Source organism: Sander lucioperca, chromosome 7 (assembly GCF_008315115.2).
Source record: "Sander lucioperca isolate FBNREF2018 chromosome 7, SLUC_FBN_1.2, whole genome shotgun sequence".
NCBI lineage: Eukaryota > Metazoa > Chordata > Actinopteri > Perciformes > Percidae > Sander > Sander lucioperca.
Genome location: NC_050179.1, coordinates 6,181,115 through 6,205,529, shown reverse-complemented (window position 1 = coordinate 6,205,529; position 24,415 = coordinate 6,181,115). Strand labels below are relative to the sequence as shown.

The window sequence follows — 24,415 nt, the reverse complement described above, 5'->3', positions numbered from 1 at the left end:
CATTTTAAGGAAACTTTTACTAACCTATTGTAGGATCAATTGTCATTGACTTCTTTTAAACTAACATACCTTTTTTAGTTATTTCCGCTGTCTTAAAGACCTGGTTTAGCTTGTGTTTAAGTGCTCTTATCATTCTAGGGTGTTCAGCTTAACATAACCTCTAGATTTTTAGTATTTTTTATTTATTTGAACTTTCCATCATCCCTGAGCAGCTGCCAGCTTCATTTAATAAAAATACATTTGGGAAATTTGAGACACATACAACTTGAACTTGAAAGTTTTCCTGGGCAATTTTTTAAAATAATTTTCCAGGACTTTTGTATATGACTGGATAGCTATAGTCAAGTATCTTATAGAAGTATTTCAGGATTCCCAAGAGCCCTTAATAATGAAGCTCTCTGCGTAGTGTGCATGTATAAAAGGGGCTTTAAAGAGTGATGAAAATCATACTGAAAATTCTGCTTTTGTTGCTATGTAGTCGTTGAAAATGTCACATCCCAAAAGTAATGTAGCAGTACACTATAAAGCACCACCCCATCACTGCTTGGTGGGGCCACAAAGAGAACACAGTGGAAGGTTTCAATCCATAGAGTTCAGTGTAACACTGCTTTTATGCCGCAGTTAGGAGTTTTTTTTATTACCCATGCACCCTTGGAGTGTTTGTCAAACTTGGGGTTGGGACACCCATGAGGCTGCTTATACAGTGTTTCACAATATTTTATGTTTATATATATATATATATATACATACATAACAAGTGATGACAAGTGATAACTTACATTAATCTGAGTTTTCTTACATTAATCTGAGTTTTCTTACATCCCTAGTGATCCTTGAGTTATGACTGTAAGCTTTAAGTAAGTGTTAAAATGACACTTGGCACGTGGCTTTTGGTCCAATAAAATGTCTCGAAAACATATGTAATGTGTGAAAAGTGAGCTGTATGAGAAAGGGAGTGTCTATACATTTCCAGTGAGTAGGAAGTTTATTTTCCTACATTTTGTGTAAGAAGTTTTATTTGAAATACCTTGGCGAGTCATTGAGTAATTGGTATTGATCAATCTTTTGCAGATACTGGGTCTATTAGTCATTCTGTTTTATAGGGCAGTAAATATGCTACGATTAAATCTTTTCTATTTTATTCCTTTACACTCCTGTACCTCCACCCAGACTCCAGCTCCCTCAGCACAGTGGTGTCGGAGGCCTTTGTGCGTTTCTTCGTGGAGATGGTGGGTCACTTCTCCCTCTTCATTGGCGGAGCAGAGCGGGAGGATGAGTCTGTCTCCTCCCCCACCTTGCCCAGTCCCTCTTCTTCCCCCTCCTCGTCCTTTCAGCGCGAAGCCTTTCGCAAAGCAGTCACGTCCAAGAGCTTGAGAAGGTTCTTGGAGGTGTTCATGGAGACTCAGATGTTCACTGGTTTCATCCAGGAGAGGGAGCTGCGCAGACAGGGCCTCAGAGGTACTGAGATTTTATTACCTGCAGTAGTGTTACAGTACAGTTTATAACAGTATAGAAACTGGTTGAACCCTCATACCTACTGTATGTACAGTTGTGTTCAGAATAATAGCAGTGTGTTTAAAAAAGTGAATAACGCTCAAAATCCTATATCAATGCATTGGGAACACTGCACATTCAATTCCAAATCAAAACATGACCAAAATTGATCAAGTTTGTGTTATACCTTTACAGAAAGTGAAGAAAATTGAATATTAGGCTGTAAAAAATAGCAGTATTTGCATTTTTCTTTACAAACTCAAACATTTGATGTATAAACTGAAACATGTCTCAAGGGTTTGCTTTACGGTACTTTGAATCACTGCACTAATATTTAGTTGCATAACCATTATTTCTGAGAACTGCTTCACATCTGTGTTACATGGAGTCGACCAGCTTCTAGCACCTGTGAACAGGTATTCCAGCCCAGGACGATTGAACTACATTCCACAATTCCTCTGCATTACTGGGTTTTGACTCAGAAACAGCATTTTTGATGTCACCCCACAAGTTTTCTATGGGATTGAGATCTGGGGATTGGGCTGGCCACTCCATAACATCAGTCTTGTTCATCGGGAACCAAGACTTTGCTCGCTTACTGGTGTGTTTTGGGTCATTGTCTTGTTGAAAGACCCATTTCGAAGGCATTTCCTCTTCAGCATAAGGCAACATGACCTCTTGTGTTTTGATGTATTGAAACTGATCCATGATCCCTGGTATGCGATAAATAGGCCCAACACCACAGTATGAGAAACATCCCCATAACATGATTTTTGCACCACCATGCTTTACTGTCTTCACAGTGAACTGTGGCTTGAATTCAGTGCAGGGGGGTCGTCGGACAAACAGTCTGCGGCCCCTAGACCCAAAAAGAACAATTTTGCTCTCATCAGTCCCCAGAATGTTGCGCCATTTCTCCTTTGGCCAGTCAGTGTGTCCTTTGGCAAATTTCAACCTATTCAGTACATGTCTTTTTTTCAGCAATGGGTCTTTGCGGGGGCTTCTAGCTGATAGCTTTGCTTCACATAGCCTTCTTCTGATCGTAACAGTACTCACAGGTAACTTTAAGTCTTCTTTGATTTTCCTGGAGCTGATCATTGGTTGAGCCTTTGCCATTTTGGCTATTCTTCGATTCTCCATTCGAATGGTAGTTGACCGTTTTTTCCCACGTTGTTCAGGCTTTGGATGCCATTTCAAGGCATTTAAAATCATTTTGGCTGAGCAGCCTATCATTTTCTGCACTTCTTTATATGTTTTCCCCTCTCCAATCAATTTTTTAATCAAAGTCCACTGTTCCTCAGAGCAATGTCTGGAACGACCCATTTTGCTGAGTATTTCAGTGTGAAATGCACTATAACCAGCATGCACAACATTTGCTTCCTTCCTTCCTTAAATATGGGCCATAATTGACACCTGTTTCTTCACAGAATCAATCACCTCACTAATTGAATACAACACACATTATTTTGAACATGCCCCTTTCAATTACAGATTCAATTACACAGAATGAGCAGCATGCATGTCATGACTGTTGGTTTTCTATGACTCTACAACACTTACTAGTAAATTATTTGCCATGTAGAAATATCACTTCTACCAAAACATTTGATTTATGAGGTTAGTGATGTTGGACTGCTATTATTTTGAACACAACTGTACATATACAAAAATATATTTTTGTGTGCATTTTTGGTCATACTATAGTTATACTGAAATGGAATTTGTATTTTTGCTAACCATCTATTATCTTTTTTCTAAAAAACAGTTCCTTAAAGGTTTTCCCATTTTTGAAATTATGTAGATATAAATCAGGAACTTTCAACCTTATTACAGGGTCTTCATCAGCAAATGAATTTTTCTTATTCTTTTTTACAAAACTGTAGATGTTCAAACTTTCATTAAGGAAAGTAAACCTAAAGTGTGCACAAGATAAACAAAACGGGGACTCACTCATAGAAAGGTCTTTGAGCAAATAACATTTGTTGTCATTTGTTGACAACAAATGACATGAAAAGACCAAAGCTGTCTGTCAATACTTTCCAACATTCCTAAGCCCATTTATTTCTACTGAAAACGGCAATCTTTAACATGCGAATAGAATGTGTGTTGGCGGTCTGGAGGTTTAAGGAATCGATTTAAAATTTTTCAAGTCAGTTTTAAAAAAAATTGTAGTAAATTAATGCACCTTGACTTACGTAGTTAATGCACTGTAGCTACCTGTAGTATGTAGCTACCGTATGACCTGTGTACTACTTGCTAATCACTTCCTAACAATCAATATGGGGGTAATACTCAGGTGTCCACTTGTATATAAATTATGTGAAAATGTACCCCAGCACATACAGTAATGCTATGCAACGTCCCAAACTGGACACATCTGAGAGTAACTTTTTTCATGTGAATATTTCAATGGATATTCCAAATATAGCCTATTTAAGACTTTGCCTATAATGAACTAGTGTGGAGCTAATTCTCTGCTTTGGTAGGACACACACACACACACACACACACACACACACACACACACGCATCCTGTGCGCGTCGCTCCTCCTCGTGAATCCTAAATAGCGTGCTGAGCTGCAGAGCTGGATGGAATCGCAGGGTGGCATCGCAGGGTGTCCGGTGCCAGACTGGAGCAAAGACCACTACAACTGCCCACCGGCCTGGGAGTGCACCATCCCTTTATCACTATTAAATCACTGTTCTTTATTATCAACATTTCATTCATTTGAAGACATTTGGCAGAGCAGCATGTCTTTTTTTTCCCAAGTTGCATTGCTTTTGTGAACTTCTACTATCTAGCCTACTTTTAGTTCTCAACACAGTCTGTTTCAGCCCCCCCTCCCCTTTCCGCTTCTGCCAATTTGCCAATTCCCCACACAGTGAAATATTTTTTTTTTTTTAAGTGCTTGTGCTGCCCCCCATGTGTCATGAAAAAATGCCAAACTGGGCTTATTTTAAACTTGTGGTGAATAGTCTTTTTTTTTTTTAAACATTTGATTGTAATATTTGCCTTGTTTTTATTTCCAGGTCTATTTGAGGTGAGAGCACAAGAGTATCTGGACTCGCTTCCTGGGAGTGAGCAGCGAGGAGTCAACAAGTTCCTCAAGGGTCTAGGTGAGATTTACTGCATGGCCTCACTCAATCAATCAAACAGTTCAGTTTATCGACTATAAAAAAACTGCTAGTTCAGTTGAGACACTTAGATCAAATTAGTACACAGCTTTGTTGAATACTTGATTCTGGCTGGTCATTTACAGCATTCTGCAGTCTGACCTGATCATAGACTCTGGAGGACCATTTTTAAATCAATAAAAAATGTTTAAATCAATATTTTTTGTCAAATGATTGATTGATTTAGTAAGTAGCTGTTTAATAAGCGGGATAATGTAGAGCAAGCACGTCATTATTGCGAATTAAACCCTGACAGGGTGATGCAGGACCCCAACGTGGATCACCCCATCGGGGTTTAAATCACAATAATGACCCGCTCGCTCGACATTATCCCTTACTTGTTATACAGTTAGATTTAGCTTTCCTCTATTTGAGGGAGCACTCAAGCAGCTGAGGCAATACAATTGCAACTGCTTTGCTTAATTTATAATTAGATTCACATATTTTGCTTTTCTTCAGGAAACAAGATGAAATTCCTTTCGAAGAAATGATGCTTGGAGTCAGGATGCCACGTGTGAAAGCAGGAATATGCATGAAGAGGCGTGCAGTAAAAAAGAAGAGGAAGACACACTCCCTGGACGTGCAGAACGTAGAGATGTGTCTTTAGGTCAGAACAAAGGAAGACCCTTCAAGTGAACTGGACTCATAGTTTGTGAACATGAGGGAATCTGGGGAAAGTTAGAGTTTAGCTCCTAGTTTCATTCACCAGTCATTCCATTAGTGTTGTGAAGGGTTTACTCAGCTTGGACCAAAACTCACCTCCAACACGATAATGCAATGTCTAACAATGTCTTGTTAGACTTTGGCCTGGGCTTTATGTTTTACAGATTACAGTCAGTCCCTGCAGTGTATTGCTGTATAGCAGAGCACAGTGTAAATTTTTTTAGGAACAGTGTTCTCCCTTTTTCGATCACTGACCTCACCTATAAACCTGTAAGAGGGAGTGTCACTGAAGGTCACATTTTGTACAATACCTTCCTATACATTCCAAGTATTTTCTTTAAAAGCTTTTATAAATACAATAGTACAACTTCTTCATCAACAGGAGGCTTTTAAGTTAATTTATATTCTTTTTAGAAAAACTTAATTTTTTTTTTTGTCCTTCAAGTGAGTGCAAAGAAATCTCCTGTAGTTTGTAATGAGCTGTATTTAAGTTTGTAGGCCACTTTGGGTTGTTGGGTAAATGTACCACTGTTTTAAGGAAATTAACTTTTATTGGAAAAAGAAAATAAGCACCAAAAGGAAGAAAATGTAAAAGGAAATCAATGTGAATACATCTCTCACATGGGTTTGAGTATATGGTTTGGATAGACTCAGTGTTGAAGGAAGACATGTATCTTAGGCCAATCAGTATCAATGTGTGTGTGTGTGTGTGTGTGTGTGTGTGTGTGTGTGTGTGTGTGTGTGTCTGTCTGTCATCAAAGCAACTAGGCTTGCCTTAAAGGGCCAGTGTGTAGGATTTATGGGGACCTATTGGCAGAAATGTAATATAATATTCATAATTTTGTTTTAATTAGTGTATAATCCCCTGAACTACAAATTGTGTTTTGTTGGATTAAAATATCTATCTACTGTATCTACATACAGTAGGGAGTGGGTGCTTTTCCATGTTGCACCGCCATGTTTCTACAGTAGCCCAGAATGGACACACCAAACACTTGCGCTAGAGAGGGCCTTTTGACATTTTTGCGTTACCTAAAGGCCTCTGTAGGTTCTACTACATGCTTGTAAAAGGAGGGGTGAGGGAACGGGTATTTAGTTGGTTGCAATCTGCAACCTTACCGCTAGATGCCACTAAATCCTACTCACTGGTCCTTCAAACTTGATTGAGAATGAAATTAAACTTTTTTTAAATAAAGTGATTTGAATTTTTAAATTAGACAAATGACTCTTTCAATACAATTTCTCATATATCTCCATTTGTTAACTTGTAACACAGAAGTAAAGTAAGACCATGTAACTGTTGATTTACTGTGTGTTTACTTCTTGGATCCTACACAAAATACAACCCACCTTCATCTCAATGGGGTCTTTCGCTAGTCACTAAAACAATATAGTCTGCAAGCAAAAGACAAGGTTGCTCAAGTTATTTCAGTTGAGTAACTGCTCCTCCTGAGCCACAGAAAACATTGTACAATTCTGTATACCGTTCACACAGACTGAGTGAGTAGTACTCCCTGTAGACTTTGACATGTAAATTCAGTGGAGTGCCCCTTTATGTGTTCCCTGAACAAGACGCTTGGGTCCCCTCCACCGACAGGGGGCGCTGTCCTCGCATCCTATGCCCTTTTTAATGGGGGGCCAATGAAATAAAATGTACTTATGGAAAAAAAAATAAGAATGTATTAAGAAATGTGTGTGTGTGTGGCAAAGCAGTAAATCTGCATTGAATAGGGCAGCATCTCCAGCTGAGCACAACTGAGTGTAAAAAGCCAGTTTTAGTTGGGGAAAAAATGTTATATGAAACAAAGATAATTAGTTAGTCAATTTACAACTAAAGTAAAATTCCAGGTTACCTGTAGAAAAGTGTGTGTCACTCTTTGATAATCCACTCTTTACCCATGATATCCACTAGAGGACTCTGTTACCCAGTTCATGTAATCCTGCATGTGGTGCCTCAGCCACTCAGTCCAAAGTTCAGAATCACATTTCACACAAATTGGCCTCCAGGAATTTAATGTCTTGCACAACATGCCCATAAGTTCGACAGTGGTATTCTTTTTGTCTGCTTATCTGACAATATAAGCAAAAGATATGTGAAAACTGGGACCGGAAGACTGTTGCAGGTGGCATTCCTGCAAAAATGTTTAAACAATCTTCTATTTCATTGAACTTATACATGTATATTTAGCTTAAAAGAATATAAATTAATAATTTAATTTAACTGCTAAAACACCTGACAAATCCGGCAACAGTGATGTTTTTTTAATAACATTTAACCATTTTTAATATCATGTGGTGTAGGAGATAAATTTATGTCATAAAGCCTGGGGGGAAAAACAAAACAATGTAACATTAAATGTGTTACAATCTGCTGTGACATACTTAATACCAGCATCATCTGCTTAAAAATAAAGTGGATAAAATATGAACTAAAGTTATTGTTCATAAGGCAACAAATCCTTTAGTCCAATGTCTGGGCTAATTTGGATAGTTGTTAATTTAAATTTAAACAATTCTTACAAAAAAAGTCATATTCATTCTGGTTTTTATTCGTTATACAGTATAACATCCTCGCCATATACCCAGGCTGTTGTGTACACCTAAGTCATTGTAAAGAAGTTGAATGCTTTCTACTTCGTACAATCATGTTGCAATGCGTTTGTTTGTCCCTCCTCCTAAAGGCAGTGGCTTTTACAGTATGTCTGATTCTTGATGATATTTCCTTTGCACCCCCCACCCTCTCACCACCCTTTCCTTTGCTTTCCTTTCCTTTTTGGAGTCCTCCCCCTCCTCCTCTCCACCCCTTCGTAATTACGTGTTGACCGGTCAGGCCTGCCTCCCTCCCTCCCCTCCCCTCACCTCCTTCTCTCCCTTGGTCTTTTTCTCTGGCTTTTTCCAGGCTTCATGTCATACCACGGCTAATTCCTGAAATTCCTGCCCTCCTCTCGCTTCAAACAAACGGCTTCAGGAAGGAGACGAGGCAGCAGAAAACAATAACAAAATAAAAGACAAACCTTACAGAGTTACTCTTCATTTAAAATATATATATAATATTGCTCTACCTACCTGCCTGTCTGCCAATAGAGTCCCACCAGGTAAGCTCCAGTGTTTTATAATATTTAAAGTGTTGGTCTCATGTTCAGATTTAAGCTGCGTCTTCTGTCGGAGTGTGAACTTTCAGTTTCTTGAATATTGTGGATGTGAAGTCAGCATTTCTCACCGCCTTCGCTCTGAATGCTTCTCACTCACTGTCGGAGACAGCATTCCTCAAATATCTCGCATTTCTTTGCTGAAATTCCTGCATTTTTTCCTTTAATTTCAGCGCCGGAGTGTGTGTGGTTTGACTTCCTGTGCTTGCAGCCGGAACTTTTTCTTTCTTTTAATCTTCTTTTGAAGGAATAACTTCATAGCCGCGCAGTCAAACATTAGCGTTTGTCTGGCTAAAGTTTTACACCCGGCAATCTGAGATAATTCAAACTGTGCAGGCTATTTATTAACTCTCATGTTTAATTCAGAGGTTTCTTCTCCCTCTTTTATCAACAAGTGTGAGTAGACTGGAAGTGGCTTGACACAGCACTGGTGTGGCCGGTATTGTTGCATTTATATCTCTCAGTCTGACATGATTTCATTGTCTTTTTAGATAGGCTAATTAAAACACCTGCGTTTTAATGACTCATACTATCGTCAGTGTATGAAAAAGTCAAAATATACCGCATAAAAATACTGTTGCAAGTCAATGTTCTGCTTTCAAACAAGCACTCAAGTAAAAGTGTACAGTGGTGGACGAATTATTCAGATCCCTTACTTAAGTAAAAGTAGCGGTAACACTATGTAAAAAAAAAAAATGAAGCATTATCAGCTAAATTTACTCAAAGTCTAAAAGTACTTACTATGCAGGAAAATAGTCTCTGACAGAGTTACACTATTATATTAGGCTACTATTTAATTATTATTATTGATGCATTAACATCCAAGCAGCATTTAGATGTTGTAGCAGGTGGAGCTTATTCTTGTTGTTTAATATAATTTACTCAGTAGGCTATATGTTTTAAATTATGTTAAAGTAATAACTAACTGAATAAATATAAATATAAAATAAAATACTCAAGTAAAATGTGCAGTAGTGTAAGTCATAAGTAATTGTACTGAGTATTCATTTTATGGCACACCAATCCACAACATTTCAGAGGGAAATAATGTACTTTTTACTCAAATACATTTGACAGCCATACAAGTTACTTTGCAGAGTAGTTAAAATGAGGTCCACCTCAACCAACTACATTATCAAGATTCTGCTTACACTGTTATGCATCATCAGCAATAATCAATTATTAGATAAGACATTGTAATAAAACACTGACTTGGGTCATTCTGCTCCCTAATGAGTACTTTTACTTTTAGTGAGATTCAGAATGCAGGACTTGTAGCAGATTATGTCTACATAGCAAGGATTAGAAAATTCCAAACCCCATAACTGTAAGAACAATGGTTAAATGTTGCTACTGTATTGCCCAGTGATTGTTAGTATAGGTTTTTGGCTATGATTCAGCCAATCTTTTGCGACAACATTTCAGAAGGTACTGTATTTCATAACTTCCAGAGTGATGTGGTTAACTTGATAATCCTGTTTTGTGAAACAACCCAAAGACAGCTCAGATATAAGAACAAAGAAACACAAAGTAACTTATAGAGAGGCTGCTAGAGATTATTTTCATTATCAATTCATGTGCTGATATTTTCTGAATAACTGGGTGAACAGTAACAGTTTGGTCTGTAAAATGTCAGAAAATATTGAAAAAACACAGGTCACAAGTTTGACAAGACATGATTTTTTGGCATTTTTGCTATGAAAAATGACTTACTAGATTCATCGATAATCAGTATACCTTTAGATCTTGTGACGGACTCAACATGATACTCAATTTTACCAAATGTGCTTCCCTAAACAAAGAAAACTATTCAAAATTCCATCTTGTGTATTGTGTAAGTAATGTCCGTCTGTGTGGGTCAGACTTGTACTGCTCTGTACAACTGTGAGTGAATATTTTCGGTCAGTGTTTCGAGGTGACTAACGCAGGGCTTGCCTGTGTGTGTGTGTGTGTGTGTGTGTGTGTGTGTGTGTGTGTGTGTGTGTGTGTGTGTGTGTGTGTGTGTGTGTGTGTGTGTGTGTGTGTGTGTGTTATGGTGTCCCACAGGGCAGCTGAGCCGAGTGTGTTTTCCCGAGGGGCAACAGGTGGATTGGAGCATGGTGACAGTGTGATGGGGGGTGGGGGGGGGGGGGAAACGACAACACACCTGTCAAAGCCTCCTCTGAAGTGTCTGACAGCCAGAGGAGTTTGGGTTTTTTCCAGGCCTTGGCCCTTTTGTTTTCAAGGCTCTGGGTTCACTATTGTCTCAGACAGATGAGTTATATTGTAATATGAACTCAAAGGTTGTATTGTTTGCACTGCAGTAGCATTTGTGTGTGTGGGTGGATGTTACTGGGCCTAAAGGTGGATGTGTTTGTTTGTGTGGGTGAATGAGTGGAACAAGTAAGAAAAAGAGGTAAAAAAACAACAAAAATAGTATGATGAACAGGTGTGTGAGCAAGCGGGGACATTTCTGTGTTTCAACCTTGTGTATGTTTGTGTGTGCAGCGTTGCCCTGAGACAGGTCCTCTCCACAGCGGAGGAGGATTTTTTTAAAATCTGCTGTGCTCATCCCACATAGCGATCATTCCTCCTCCACTCACACGAGAGAAACGAATAATGCCTCAGATATGAGCCTTGTCGAACAAAGACTTTCTGCACCCACAGCTCTGTGGATTGTGTGTGTGACTGTGTTGTCCATTGATTCCAGCCAGTCTGATGGATCTTTCTGTTGGATTATCTGGGGCTGATCTGATAGACCCTCTGTCCTCTTCGGCTCCAACTCTTTTGTCAACAACATCTAGAGAGGACAGAGGGTCAAGACTAGAGGTCGACCGATATGGTTTTTCTCTGGCCGATGCCAATCTTTAGAAATCAGGGTCAGCCGATGGCCGATTAATGCTGCCAATTTATTTTGGCCGATATGTGCTTGTTTTTAAACCTCTATTTGAAAGATAAAATGTAACACTAATATACACAGAATTTCTCAACAAAAACATTTATTGAACACTTCACCAATCTACACGTGTAGCCTATAGCCTACTTCAATTAAAAATGTATAATGTAAAAACATACTGTAGCATATATTGTATAAATAATGTATGAAAAATATAGGCCTATTAAATAAACGAAACAGGTAAGAAGAGAATAAATTTATTAAATAAAATCTCAACACTATTTCCTCCTAACTCCTGTTGAATCACATAAGACTAGGGCTATCTAAAGTCAATTCTTGTTCACCTTGTTTGTTAGATCATTGTTCATTTGTTTGTGTTTTATCTGTGTTTTGGGGACCCTACTGTTACATGTCCTGTTGACCTCATTAGGATCTTATCTGAGCAGATTTCTGTCATTCAAACAACTCTTAGTTGTAATTTAAAACTCGTCCAGCCAATTTAATAAAATTAAGGGTTTTATTCGTGCTCGAGTCCATAGATGTAGTTAATGTATAGCCTACAGGAACGGAGAACTGAAGGCTCTGTTAGCAACGATTAGCTCCGTTAGCGGTTAGCTCCGTTAGCAGTTAGCTCCGTTATAGGAGTGGATGAGACTTCCACGGACAGGGGTAACAACCAGACTCTAATAAATGATATTCGGGGAGCTTCCACAGCGGTGTGGCCGCGGTGTTTTGTACGGTTTTATTCGTACAGTTAATCCCAAGGCAAGAACACCAGCAATACGCTACTACTAACGATAGCGTCTGAACCTGAAGTGACTGTGCGAGAAACACTGCGCAAGACTTCACGAGGGGAGGGGCTGGAGGCAGCTGGTCTGGGCGCACTGTAAAAAATGTCGCCTATTCATGTTTTTAACAATAGCCTGCCCGCAGATGCGCCTGCTTATTAATCGGCTTGATATACTGGGATATTGGCCGATGCCGATTATGTAAAAAATGCCCCAAATCGGCCGATTAATCGGCCGGCCGATTAATCGGTCGACCTCTAGTCAAGACTCGCATGGTCCATTAGATAAGGAGTTGAAACTGTAGTGTGTAATTTTTAGAGGCTGCATTTTTGATCCCCATCTTTCCATGTAAACCTGCCATAAGTGATTTTTTTGGTCCCTTGGGGGCAGCAGAAATTAGCTGTATACACAACATTATCAACTTTATAAGAATAATATGTCAAACTTGTTAGCACCTATTTACACATCCAGCAGGTTTGAAGTTGTTTCTGCCCACCTGGCGAATGTGAGTCCAATATTCACTCTAATTTTCGCTCTGTTTTGGTCGCTCGCAACTCCTGAGAGAAATATCTGGCTCTGCAACTGCAGAATGCTCCACTATGTTCACCAGTTAGACTAGACCTTCAACTAACGATTATTTTCATTTTTGAATGATATTGTCAATTATTTTTCTCGATTAATTAATAATTTAATATCTAAAATGTCACAAAAATAGTGAAAGATTATCCATTCAAGTTTCTCAGAGCCCAAGGTTCACATCTTCTAATTTCTCGTTTTGTCTGACTAACAATCAAAAATCCAAAATATTCAATCTTTAATAATATTAATTACAGAAAAGCAGGAAATCTTCATATTTGACAGGCTGAAAACCGAAATCTTTTAACATTTCTGCTTGAAAAATGACAATGCATCCCCAGTATCAGCTACTCAATGGTGACGATTTGCTGCTTTTATTTTTCATATATAATTACAAATGGAGTGGGTTTTTTGGGCATTTTAGGCCTTTATTTCTATAGGACAGCTTAGACTTGAAAGGGGATAGAGAGGGGGACTGACATGCAGTAAAGGGCCGCAGGTCGGAGTCGAACCCACGGCTGCTGCGTCGAGGAGTAAACCTCTATATATGGGCGCCTGCTCTGCCAGGTGAGCTACCCAGGCGCCTGTATCCTCGGTTTTTAGACTGTTGGTTGGACAAAACAAGCAATTTGCACTCTTCACCATGGGCTCAGGGAAGTGTGATGGCATAATTTCCTTTTTTAACATTTTATAGAGTAATTGATTGATAAAATTGATAAAATAATCGGCAGATTAGTTGGTAAGTCATGCTGTTTGTGTGTTTTTTTTTTTTGTTTTGAAGGAGGTGTTCATTTGAGCATGAATCTGTAACATTTACACTGTGTGTGTGTGTGTGTGTGTGTGTGTGTGTGTGTGTGTGTGTGTGTGCGCAGAGCTTGGTCTCCCACTGGTGCAGCCCAGTGGGACTCGGTGCAAGAGAACATGTACTCTCAGCAAAAACCCAACAAAACAAACCCGTTTGTCTCCACCGGCTCTCACTGTGACTTTCCACGGCATAGCCTGATCCTCAGACTGTTTCCTGCCTTTACATTCCCGGCCTGATTAGTGGAGATTGTGACCAGTTGAGCTCACACACATGCTCGCACACACCCACACTCACCAAATACACACACAAACGCACACCCAGAGATATAGGCTACATGCAGTGCATTACTGGGAGCACTTTACTGTAGTTTTTGAGCGCCACAGACAAACACAAACATACACAAATAAATGTTCACCCTTCAATTATTTTTATATCTTTCTTAAATATTGACCTGCACTACCATACGCTCTGTCCTTTGCACTTCTGTCGATTGATTGCTGATAATGACTAAATACCAACAACACAAAGAGTTTACAGCCGTGCTAGCAGCTCTGTGAGGGTAGCCTTTAAGCCTACAGTATTAAGACACTGTTGTGTTTTGAGCTAAATGCTTAAGTTACAATGCTAACATTCTCCCAGTAACAATGCTTACTAGGGCTGTGCTCGATTGAAGAAATTCTTAGTCGACTAACACTCATTCAATTGTATTGACTAATCGATTAGTTGATTTAATCGACAGATCTGTAAATCTGAGTTTCTCCGCAAAGAGTCATGCAAAAGCACCACTTTAATTCTTGTGTTTACCAGAGATGTGCTCGTACATTTCTTGGAAATAAGTCATTCAGCATGAAAAAAGCATAAAACATGACTAATCGACTAAAGAAATCTTAGTTGACTAAGACCATAACGACCGATTAGTCGACTAATCAACTAAGAGGGAGCAGCCCTAATGCTTACATGCTGTTTAGCAGGTATAATATCCGTCATGGTTGTTTAACCCAAAGTACAGCTGAGGCTGATGGGAATGTTATTAGCTTTGCAGGTATGTGCTTATAAAGCAATGTATTAGACAGAGTGAAATTTTGACCTAATGATGGTGCTATGAAAGGTCCGTATGGGGATCACCAAAGTTGTTGAGACATTTCACCCAAAACCTCAAATATCAACTTGTTGGTGGCACTAAAGGAAAAGTGTGTGTGTGTGTGTGTGTGTGTGTGTGTGTGTGTGTGTGTGTGTGTGAGATCTTTTAGCATTGCATATGAACCTGCTTCGATGGTTTCCGGGAGTGTATTTAAGCATCTGTGGCTCATGAGTCATGTGTGATGCATAGGCTATGTGTGAGCCCCTCTTTGTTCAAGTGTTTTTCTACCTCATAATTTGATGCTGTGTGTGTGTGTGTGTGCGTGCAATTGTGTTAAGGGCTGGGGGGCAGTTGGGGGGGGGTTACGTGGCCCCCTGACCCCAGCACCAGCTGGGGGATTATCCCGTCGAGCGGATCCAGGGAAGAGGGGCCTTGCTGGGAGTGGATGAGGGCGGGAGAGGGGGGCAATAGGGGAGTGGGTGGAGGGGGGTCGTTTTAAGGCTTGGCTTAGGTTAATTAACTTACAGGACACTTTGACGGAGGCACCGAGCAGCACACTAATGGTTTATATCCACAGAACTCACAGTGACCTACAGTGGCCCTGAGCTGGAGTTGCACTTAGTTTAATATTAAAAATAATTTACAAGAACAATGGAAATGTCAAATTTGAGTAATGTTTTCTGATTTATTTTAGAAAGTTTTGTTGTGATTTTTAATGAAGAATAACCACTCGCTTTTGAGACCTATACAATAACATAATAAAACAGTTAGGATTTAAGTTATTTGTTTTGGTTCTCCAATGGGCTTTTTATTTATTCAGCGATTTTTATATGTTTTGTAATGGCAGATGTCTTGGTTTGAACTAAACTAGTACATATATACAGTAACCTTACAGTTGGAGTAATGGCTCTTTGGATTGGACGAGTCTCACTCCCTGAGCAGATATTTTGCCATGCTGAATAATTCTTTTTTTAAACATAAACTGTAAAAGCAATCAGTTACTAAAACCTTCACAGCCTCACAAGAGAAGACCTGTTAACTAGTTGATTATGAACAATGTCACACTCACTTCAGTGTCAGTTCAGATTATCTTGTAGGGTCACACTGAGTTCAAAGGTTAGATTTATTTTCATATTGTGCACCAGTTAATAGAGAATATGTCTAAGGCTGCAACTAACGATTATTTTCATTATCAGTGACTCTGTCAATCATTCTTTTGATTGATTAATTAGTCGTGTAGTCTATAAAATGATGAAGAATACTGAAAAATGTGAAGTAGATGTAGATGTGAACAGATGTACTGTTTTGTCCAACCAATGGCCAAAACCCCAAAGATATTCAATTGTTGATCAACTAATTGATTAGGTAACTAATCATTCCTGCTGTAAATAGAAGACAATCAACAATCAGCTTCTCTAGTTAAGGGCCACAACTAAAAGATATCAGAAGATCACTCAGTCTAAGGTGACATCTTTAAATTGCTTGTTTTGTTCAACCAGCAGTCTAAATCACTAACTTACATTCATGTAAAACAGAAAGCAGCAAATCCTCTCATTTTAAAGATGTTGAACCAGCAAATGTTTGACATTTTTTGCTTGATAAAGGACTTAAATGATTAATCGATCCATTTGTCAATTAACAAATGTATTGTTTGTATGTACCAATCAATTGTTTCAATGCTGCATTAGCTCGCTCTTTAAAAATCACATGTTGTCCAGTGATTGTTCTCTACGAACACTTAGATGTGATTTGAATTCCCCAAGTCTGCATGAACACGTATTTGTATTACTAGTAATGACACTTTGTTATGGCTTGTGAAAAAGTATTTACATTTTTTTTCTGGTTGATACAATGACTATTTCCTTTTTTAACCTGACAGGAATACATTTCTGCAGGAAAACACTTTGAATTGTATTATGTATCAACAGGAAATATAAGCTAGTGACAACTTCAATCCAAAAATACTTCTACTTAATACTTGTACCTAATACTATTGTCAAAAACAATCATACCAAGGTTTGTCCATGGAGACTGTGGTGAATGTAGCTTTGAGTTTGTCCAGTCTGCTCTCTTAAGTGTTTCTGACTGTCGATTAGTGTGTTGGTGTTTTGTTTGTTTTGGCATCTGTGTGTGTGTGTGTGTGTGTGTGTGTGTGTGTGTGTGTGTGTGTGTGTGTCTCTTGGGGAGAATGGCTGACTGGCCGGACGCTTTGCAGGAAGTGTTGTGGAACATCAGGGGGCTCAGAGGAAGGGGGGAACCAGACTTGGCTGGAGAGTCTTACTCACTGCGTGCAACACACTGACTAACTCACCAAATCACTACGACCCTTTCTCAACCGTAGCCTCACAATTATAGACCCGTGTACTGCCTCCACACATAACACGCACATCCCATGTTTGGGATTATAACTGACGTAATGGTCACTGCTTTTCATTTTGTTGCCCTAAATGGATATGGAGGTCTCTTAGTTTCACAGTGGCAGGAAAAAAAAAACAAAACACAAAGCTCTGTTTGTATTGACTCATGAGTTTGAGTTCTTTCTTCACCGTGTCCTACCACCCGTGCCCGTTTCCATTTTTTTTTTTTTCTCCCTGCGTGTCCGCCGAGAGGAAGAGGTGGAGACGAGACATCTGTCTCCTACTCTCTACCCAAATGTATAGCAATGTGTGCACATCCTAAACAAATTGGTGTGTAGAGAAAACAGGATATGAATCTGCTGGTAGACATTTTGCAAGTCCCCATGCTGTCACACAAAGAGCCGATGCATTTCAAGTTAATCCTTTTAATTAGTCAGCTGGTTAATGTTATACTCCCACACCCTAAACAATGCACACACACATTGATTAGAATCTCTAAGTTTAAAAATACAGTCCAACTTCAGTAGTGATGAAGAAATGGGCAACCTAAAAAGCCTCCTGGCCTCAATATCCTGGCATGATCCTCCGTGGCATGCGTGTCTAAGTGTGTCTGAGGACGGTGATCCCACTTTAATGTGTCTCCTCATTTGTTGACTTTAGGCCCCTCCTGCACCCTCCTCCTCCTGCTTATGTCTCAACACTTTATTTGTTTTCACTAACCTAATTAATGAACTGAGGTTCTTTTTCCAAATCAGGATTAGCAGCTGTGGGGCTGATGTGAGCGTGCACTGTTTCATATGACTGACTTAATGTAGCAGCTAGGTTGTCACTTGCTCTCAGTGACATTTATTGCAGTACTTTTAGCATGAAAACCTTGTTAGTCAGATTTTGGAGGCTTTAATGTGAAGGGTTACGTGGTCTGCAAATTTTACACCCCTTGAGTTCACCCTGTCAAACACCAGTGGAGAAAATCAATGTATAGTGCACCGTCATAGGGCTGTGCAATTAATCAAAATTTTAATTTCGGCTCCTAATGATCACACAAAATGGAATAGTCGAGAAAAACAATTATTTTGCACGTTATGTTTTGCAAGTAAACTCTTATTGTCTCTTTTGTCTTGTGTTCTGAATGAAAAAAGTTCAAACTAGAAGGGTAATTTCACAGTTCAAGGTGTTTTGACTGTTGATTCGTTTCACTGTTTTTTTTAGTTCAATAATTGCAAAATCTTTCCAAAAGTCAATGAGTAATCGTGTAAAATAATCGTGATTTCAATATTGACCAACCATAATTGTGATTAGGATTTTTTTCCATAATCGAGCAGCCCTAGGCTGAAAAGCTATTTTCTGCATTCCTTAATATTTACACATGTTGTGAGTGAATTAATAGGGTTCTGTGAAATCTTTATCTAAAGCATCCTATAAAATGAATCAACAACAATTAATTGTTTTAAGTGGACTATCCAGCTTCTTTAATGGGAGAATTGTCTGCTTTTTTTCTGGTGTACTTTATATATAATTGAATTTGAATTGGATTTGGGTTTTGGACTGTTGGATACAAAAACCAGGCAATTTGAAGACATCATCTTGGATTCAGGAAATGTCCTGATATTTTATAGCTTAAACAATTTATTGAATGATCGAAAAAATATGAAGAGATTATATAAATGAAAGTTACAGTAGTTTCAGCCCTATTAACTACTTTTGAATGCTTATGTGTTTTTTTTCTTCCTTTTTTTTCTTCGTCCTGTTTTTTCTACGTCCTGTTTTATGAAAGTGTAGATGCTCAGTAACAAAAGTCTTCTGTTTCATTACTGTTTTTCAACACAATACTTCAGAATTTTTTTAAGAAGAATCTATGAAATCCTTGCAAAAACATTCCCTGGACATCTGTTTTTGAGAAACATCCTCCTTACAGAGCACCATGTCAATTTCATCATGCTTTTCTTGCTTTCGCAGGACTGCCCTGCCACATCCAGACCATCATCATCATCACATCTGTGGATTTCATACAGGCAGGCCCACTGGTCTCTCCCTTTCTCCATCATCTCCCCCAACCCAGACCCTTCACCCCCTGCTCCGTGGTCCCCTTTCTGTGGTCCCACCACGTCTGCGGAGTGGGTGTCGGCTCCCTCCCCCAGGGGTGGGAGTGAGGAGCTGGGGGACACACTCGACAAACCCCTGGAGAATGATGCAGAGGGTGTGTGGAGCCCCGACATTGAGCAGAGCTTCCAGGAGGCCCTGGCCATCTACCCACCCTGTGGCCGCCGGAAGATCATCCTCTCTGATGAGGGCAAGATGTACGGTACGCCCACCTCTATCGTCATACTATCGTGTACCTTTTCATTTTTGAATGGCATGAGAAACACAATACCTGAATGGGACGGCAACATGCTAAACATTCAGCTAAGAATTTACAAATGATTATAATTGTGTTACAAGTGTAACATACCGGTGTCTTTTTGTTTTTAAATGTTATAAAGCATAAAAGACATTTATTTACTACACTAACTCTGATAAGTTTTAAAATTACATTCAATTTGGTGAGGGGCGCATAATGACTTGTTTAGGACTCGAAACACATTTTAGGACTTAGACTTTACTTGGGAGGTGTTGGTCTTGACTTGGGACATCATAGCTAAAACGTGAGACTTATTTGGGACTTGCAAAACTGAGGCAGTATCTGGAATAATGAGATCTTGTAGTAGATTAGTTAGAGTCATTGTTTTTTAACATGCTCTAAAGACATGGACACACCGCAATTTTAAAATTGTAAAATCTTGCGGTGAATTTATTGCACCTGTGATCAGAGGATCCGGTCAAGGAGGCAAAATGAATTCCATAAATAATAATAATAATACATAAATAATGAATTCCATAAATAATAATATTAATAATAATTCCAAATGGAGGAAGCTATTGTATTCACTTTTATTGAACCTCCTCTGACGGAATAAAAACTGTTCCAGAAAAGCGCAGTGGTTTGCAGACAGTTATGCGATGGCAGTCGACGGTACAAATCAGTTTTTTTTTTAATAAACTGGGAACTTATTGTCCCGTGACTGACTAAGCGAAACCAACAAGTTTCCTAAGTGATCGTAAGCAAGCTTGTTAGGTAGGAGGGCTTTGTTTTTCATTTCAGATTTTGCCAAACAATGACTTTGTCTCACCTCTGGTATTTTCCTCATAATCTCATTATGTGTACTTGCTTTGCTGTAGATATACATTAGAGAAATATTGAACTCATAGTGTCATCATTGGCTACAAAGAATTGACCATTTTTCTCTTCAAACAGCTTGTTCAGCATGAAGAAATAACGATAAATATTTCTTTTAGATAGACTAGTGAAAAGGAAGTAACAGGCTGTGAACCTCGTCTCATAAAAAAACACTACTGCATATTAAACCCACAGTGCAACATATCTGCAGTGTTGTGGAGCACACAGAGACAACTATTTGCTTCCACACATTTCCTACTATAAACTGCGCTTCATATGGTCAGACAATTTGTTTCACATACTCTCTCCCACACACTGACCCGTTCACCACCATTCCTGTGTGTTCATGTTCCACATAACTTCTGTTTCCTGCAGCTGTCAGCTCCACTTGGTCCCATAGCGTACAGTATGATGGCATGATGTGTCAGAAACAGGCGCACACCATCTAATCACTCATTCTTGTACACACACATACATACAATGTGCCTTTCATGCAGACTTCAGTTTGTTATTCTTATATTAGAATCCATGATATTTAGCTGAGAGCGACATACCCTGACACATTCAGAAAGATTTCTTCACCTTAAAAAGCAAAGCTGCATTTCTATCCAATCCTTCAAGATCCATAACAATGACAAAACAATAAAAAGTAAAGCATTAAAGTAAGATTTGTCAGCCTCATTAACACAGTGAGTTATTTGGGCTAGACCATTGTCTCATTGTATTTCTGGCGGTGATAGTGGAGAGTGCTTTACAGTGTTCCTGTTACCAAAATTTGCTCCAAATCACTCACCCCAAACAGGTTCAGATGAACGGGGATAATTCTCACTTCTTACCCAGAGAACAGTGCTTGTGATTAAATGGCTGCGATGGTAATGTAGTGTGGAAAATCCAAGCAAAATATCTGATGGATTACTTGAGGCAACAACACACAAACTATAGCTTGATATCACACTGTTCATGCTATTTGGCCACAGATCATTAATTCCTTGTAGGCGCCCTCCTGAGATTTCTTTTGCCTTTCATAGAATCCTAAAATAATGATTTGAGGTTTGGAGCAGCAACATAACTTTACTGCAGGTCTTTCCTTATTGCATCTTTGGCTAATGCCATTGCCAAACAGGTGTTGGGAAGGTGAGGTGTCATTCCTCTAAGACATCTTGTTGAAAGATGTTTAGTAACAGATGGCTTGGCCATAGTGTGTCCTGCCTGACTGTTTGATAGTAGATCTGCTCGGTGGAAAACGGGCGGATGGAGGTAGTGGTGCTATCAGACAGCCTCTGTCATCGCCTTGTTTTGTCACTGTGCCAGACAGCTCCTTTAACTGCTGGCTTTGCCTAGCCTAGCTTAGCCACCTATTGAGGTCATGGCCATCCTCTGATCAACACTTAAACCCTTATAAAGCCTGAAATAATAGTTGGAGGGGGGGCAGAGTAGAGAGGGGCAAGTGGTTCATTCTGTGTCACGGGGATGGGGGGCTGGATGGGTAAAGGTGGTGATGGTGGGGTTTTTGGCAAGGCAGGCACTGAGGTGCCTCTTCCTCCCTGTGGGGGTCAGGGGCAGGTGATGCGCGCCAGGGAGCGCGTTGGCCCGCCAGGAATGGCATGTGCGTTCAGGAGCCCGTGGGTTCAAGGCAGCTCGGCTGTAACCCTAAACCAGAATAGTCGTTTACCCTTTGAGCGCCTGGCTGGGGAGGAGGACGGGTGTACAAATAAACACCAAGGTGGGCAGTGGTGTCTTGCATGGCCTCGGGGCCCAGCGAACACTCACACCTGTCCCCGGTGTGTGTGTGTGTGTGTGTGTGTGTGTGTGTGTGTGTGTGTGTGTGTGTGTGTGTGTGTGTGTGTGTGTGTGTGTGTGTGTGTGTGTGTGTGTGTGTGTGTGTGTGTGTGTGTGTGTGTGTGTGTGTGTGAGTGTTTCATAGTGAGAGAGGTAGAGGGTGTGTGTACCTCCTTTACTCCCTGATTTTTCTGTGATTTACCTCCCTGTTTCTCTTTGTCCTTTGTCCTCAATCTCTTCCCATCTTGTCAGTTTGTCTGTTGGTCCATCTGCTTTTCAGTTAACCTCCAGCTGCTCTGAGTTCAACCTAACAGCCTTGCGGCATATCTAGATTTATGACTTGAGAAATGAGGCAATACTGAGCCCGTTTGTGGCCCACTGTGTCCCCATTGGCCCTAAACAGCCCGACCAGCCCTTCCCTTGCATCCCCTGCAGCTCCCCTGTCCCCTTTCTCTCCCCTTTTATCACCATCCCTGGGGTCACAAGTGGCCAACAACTCGAGTAATTCAAGCAACCACAATCAATGCAAAGCCAATTGGAAGGTCTTTATTGTTGTTAATGTTGTTAAAGCGCTGATGGGCTAAATCAGGTAGCCAAATCAAATATCAGCTGAGAATATCTTTAAACACATACATGAAATAGTGAAGCGATGGCTTGATGGTTTTAGAAATGTTATTTAGTCTTCTTGCATGGGTTAAATATGGATACATAGACCAAACAAACTTCTCACAAAATAACTGTCTGTGTGGCTATGTGTATGGGAGCAACATAGTCAGAATTTTAGGTTGAATTCCCCTTTAAGGAATGAATGCCATTCTATGCTAAACAATATGATATTGAGTCTCCGAGCAGCGAAACAGAGGGAATGTGTGCTTCTATCCATTGTAAATTCCTCAATTGAATGGAATGTTTTAAGCCCATATTCCGCTTACATTCATCACATTTTCTTCCCGTAATGCTGTGCATAGCGCCGGCCCTCGCGCCCGTTGCTCAACAGACCTATTAGCTCGCTTATTAGGGACGGTGTCACGGATGTTGTGGCGGTTATGTGCTCCAGTGGTAATTCGACATGCATCTGCCAGGGAAAACATTTCCTGCCTTGTGTGGCTCTCAGCGAGAGACGTGCCCTGCGGTCTGACCGAAGGCCTCATGCTGCAATAATGGAAAAAGTCCCTAACTTGTAGTGCAGTGGAAACCAATGTGCTGACAGCTCTCACTAGATGAAAGTAGCACTTGACATATGATTATCTTCCCTCGTTATTTACTAGTTAAAAAAACTACTTGCTACAGCTTTTGCAATTGTAATTGTTTTACTTTATGATGTCTATGGAGAAATCTTTGTAAATAAGTGTAGTTAGTGTAGCAGATAAGGTCAACAATGTTTTAATCAGTAGTGTCATATTTTTCTGTCAGTGCACATCAAATAATACCCACACAATGAATCATGCTCCCACTAAGCTTCACTTGTGCAACATGTCAACCCATTGTCGGATTTTGTCAGGCGATGCAAATATGTTTTTCGTCTCAAGTCATTCTCATTAAGAATGTGATGTAAAGGTCAGGAGAAAGAACAGCGAGTCTTCACCCGGGTACAAACTTTGGCAGTAAAGTGAGAGATTCACCAGTGACCTTGACCTGTTGAGCTTTTTGAAGAAGCCTCTGCGGCGTGTGTTTTCAAGTGCTTTTCCTTTGTAACCATGCCTCAGTTCTCTGCTTAAAGAAGTACATGTCTGCATTATGTTGAGCTAATGGATGGCTATATGGATGACCGTGATAAAAACAGAAGAAGGTTACAATGTTCATTGATCATACAATTGAATCAACACCTCTCTATAAAAAGGTTTACTAAAAACTGATAATTATAACCTTCATGAGTAAACTGTGTTAGTTTTAGCTTTGTGTACCTTATAAACTGACAACTGCATTAGCTTGCTATTTAAACCATGGTTCCTATTGCTGCACTGTTCTATCAAATGGAAATATTTTTTATTTAAAGAAAGTCTTGCGCATCATTTTATACACGTGCTTTCCAGCAAATCTTATATTTTACTAGCATAGCAGACAAATGGTTTGTGTTACACTGGTGGGGGACACCTGAGCCTTGCAAGAGGAGGAACCTGAACCTCCTACCATTTAATCCATGATGCTGACTTTCAGCCTCTCAACGGGATTTGATGCTCTCTCGAGTGTTTTTCGAGGAAACCCCCCTGCTGATAATGAACTCCTGGAATCTCCGCTCTCTGCTCCCTCCATCTCAGTCACTCTATCTGTCTGTACCTCTCTTCTCTGTATCTCACAGTGTAACCACTAGGACATGGTGAGCAGCGACAGCCATGTAACAGAGTTGTCACTGTCACTTTATCTAGACATCTCGGATTAGCAAGGTGAAAGGTAGAAGGATCTGAACAGGTCAGACATCTGTTGATCTGTCTATGCGATTAAAATACGTCGAGCCTCTTC

General features: G+C 39.8%; 2 protein-coding genes across 4 annotated transcripts in view; both read left to right on the top strand.

Moving 5' to 3' along the window:
- The window catches only part of si:dkey-82f1.1 (DENN domain-containing protein 2A), a 41,167-nt gene extending 35,944 nt beyond the window's left edge, over window positions 1–5,223 (top strand). Inside the window, exons 18-20 of the mRNA XM_031283362.2 lie at window positions 1,171–1,458; window positions 4,525–4,611; window positions 5,128–5,223. Of these exons, the coding sequence (XP_031139222.1) occupies window positions 1,171–1,458; window positions 4,525–4,611; window positions 5,128–5,159 (407 nt within the window). The 3' untranslated portion in view covers window positions 5,160–5,223. The remainder of the gene's footprint in view (window positions 1–1,170; window positions 1,459–4,524; window positions 4,612–5,127) is intronic.
- Window positions 5,224–8,188: 2,965 nt separating this feature from the next.
- Window positions 8,189–24,415, top strand: part of LOC116038760 (transcriptional enhancer factor TEF-3) — a 38,801-nt gene continuing 22,574 nt past the window's right edge. For 2 of the 3 annotated variants that reach the window (XM_036002894.1, XM_036002893.1), the window contains exons 1-2: window positions 8,189–8,426; window positions 18,919–19,264. In XM_036002894.1, the coding sequence (XP_035858787.1) occupies window positions 19,258–19,264 (7 nt within the window). In that variant the 5' untranslated portion in view covers window positions 8,189–8,426; window positions 18,919–19,257. The remainder of the gene's footprint in view (window positions 8,427–18,918; window positions 19,265–24,415) is intronic. The other variant, XM_031283392.2, reaches the window with a different exon arrangement.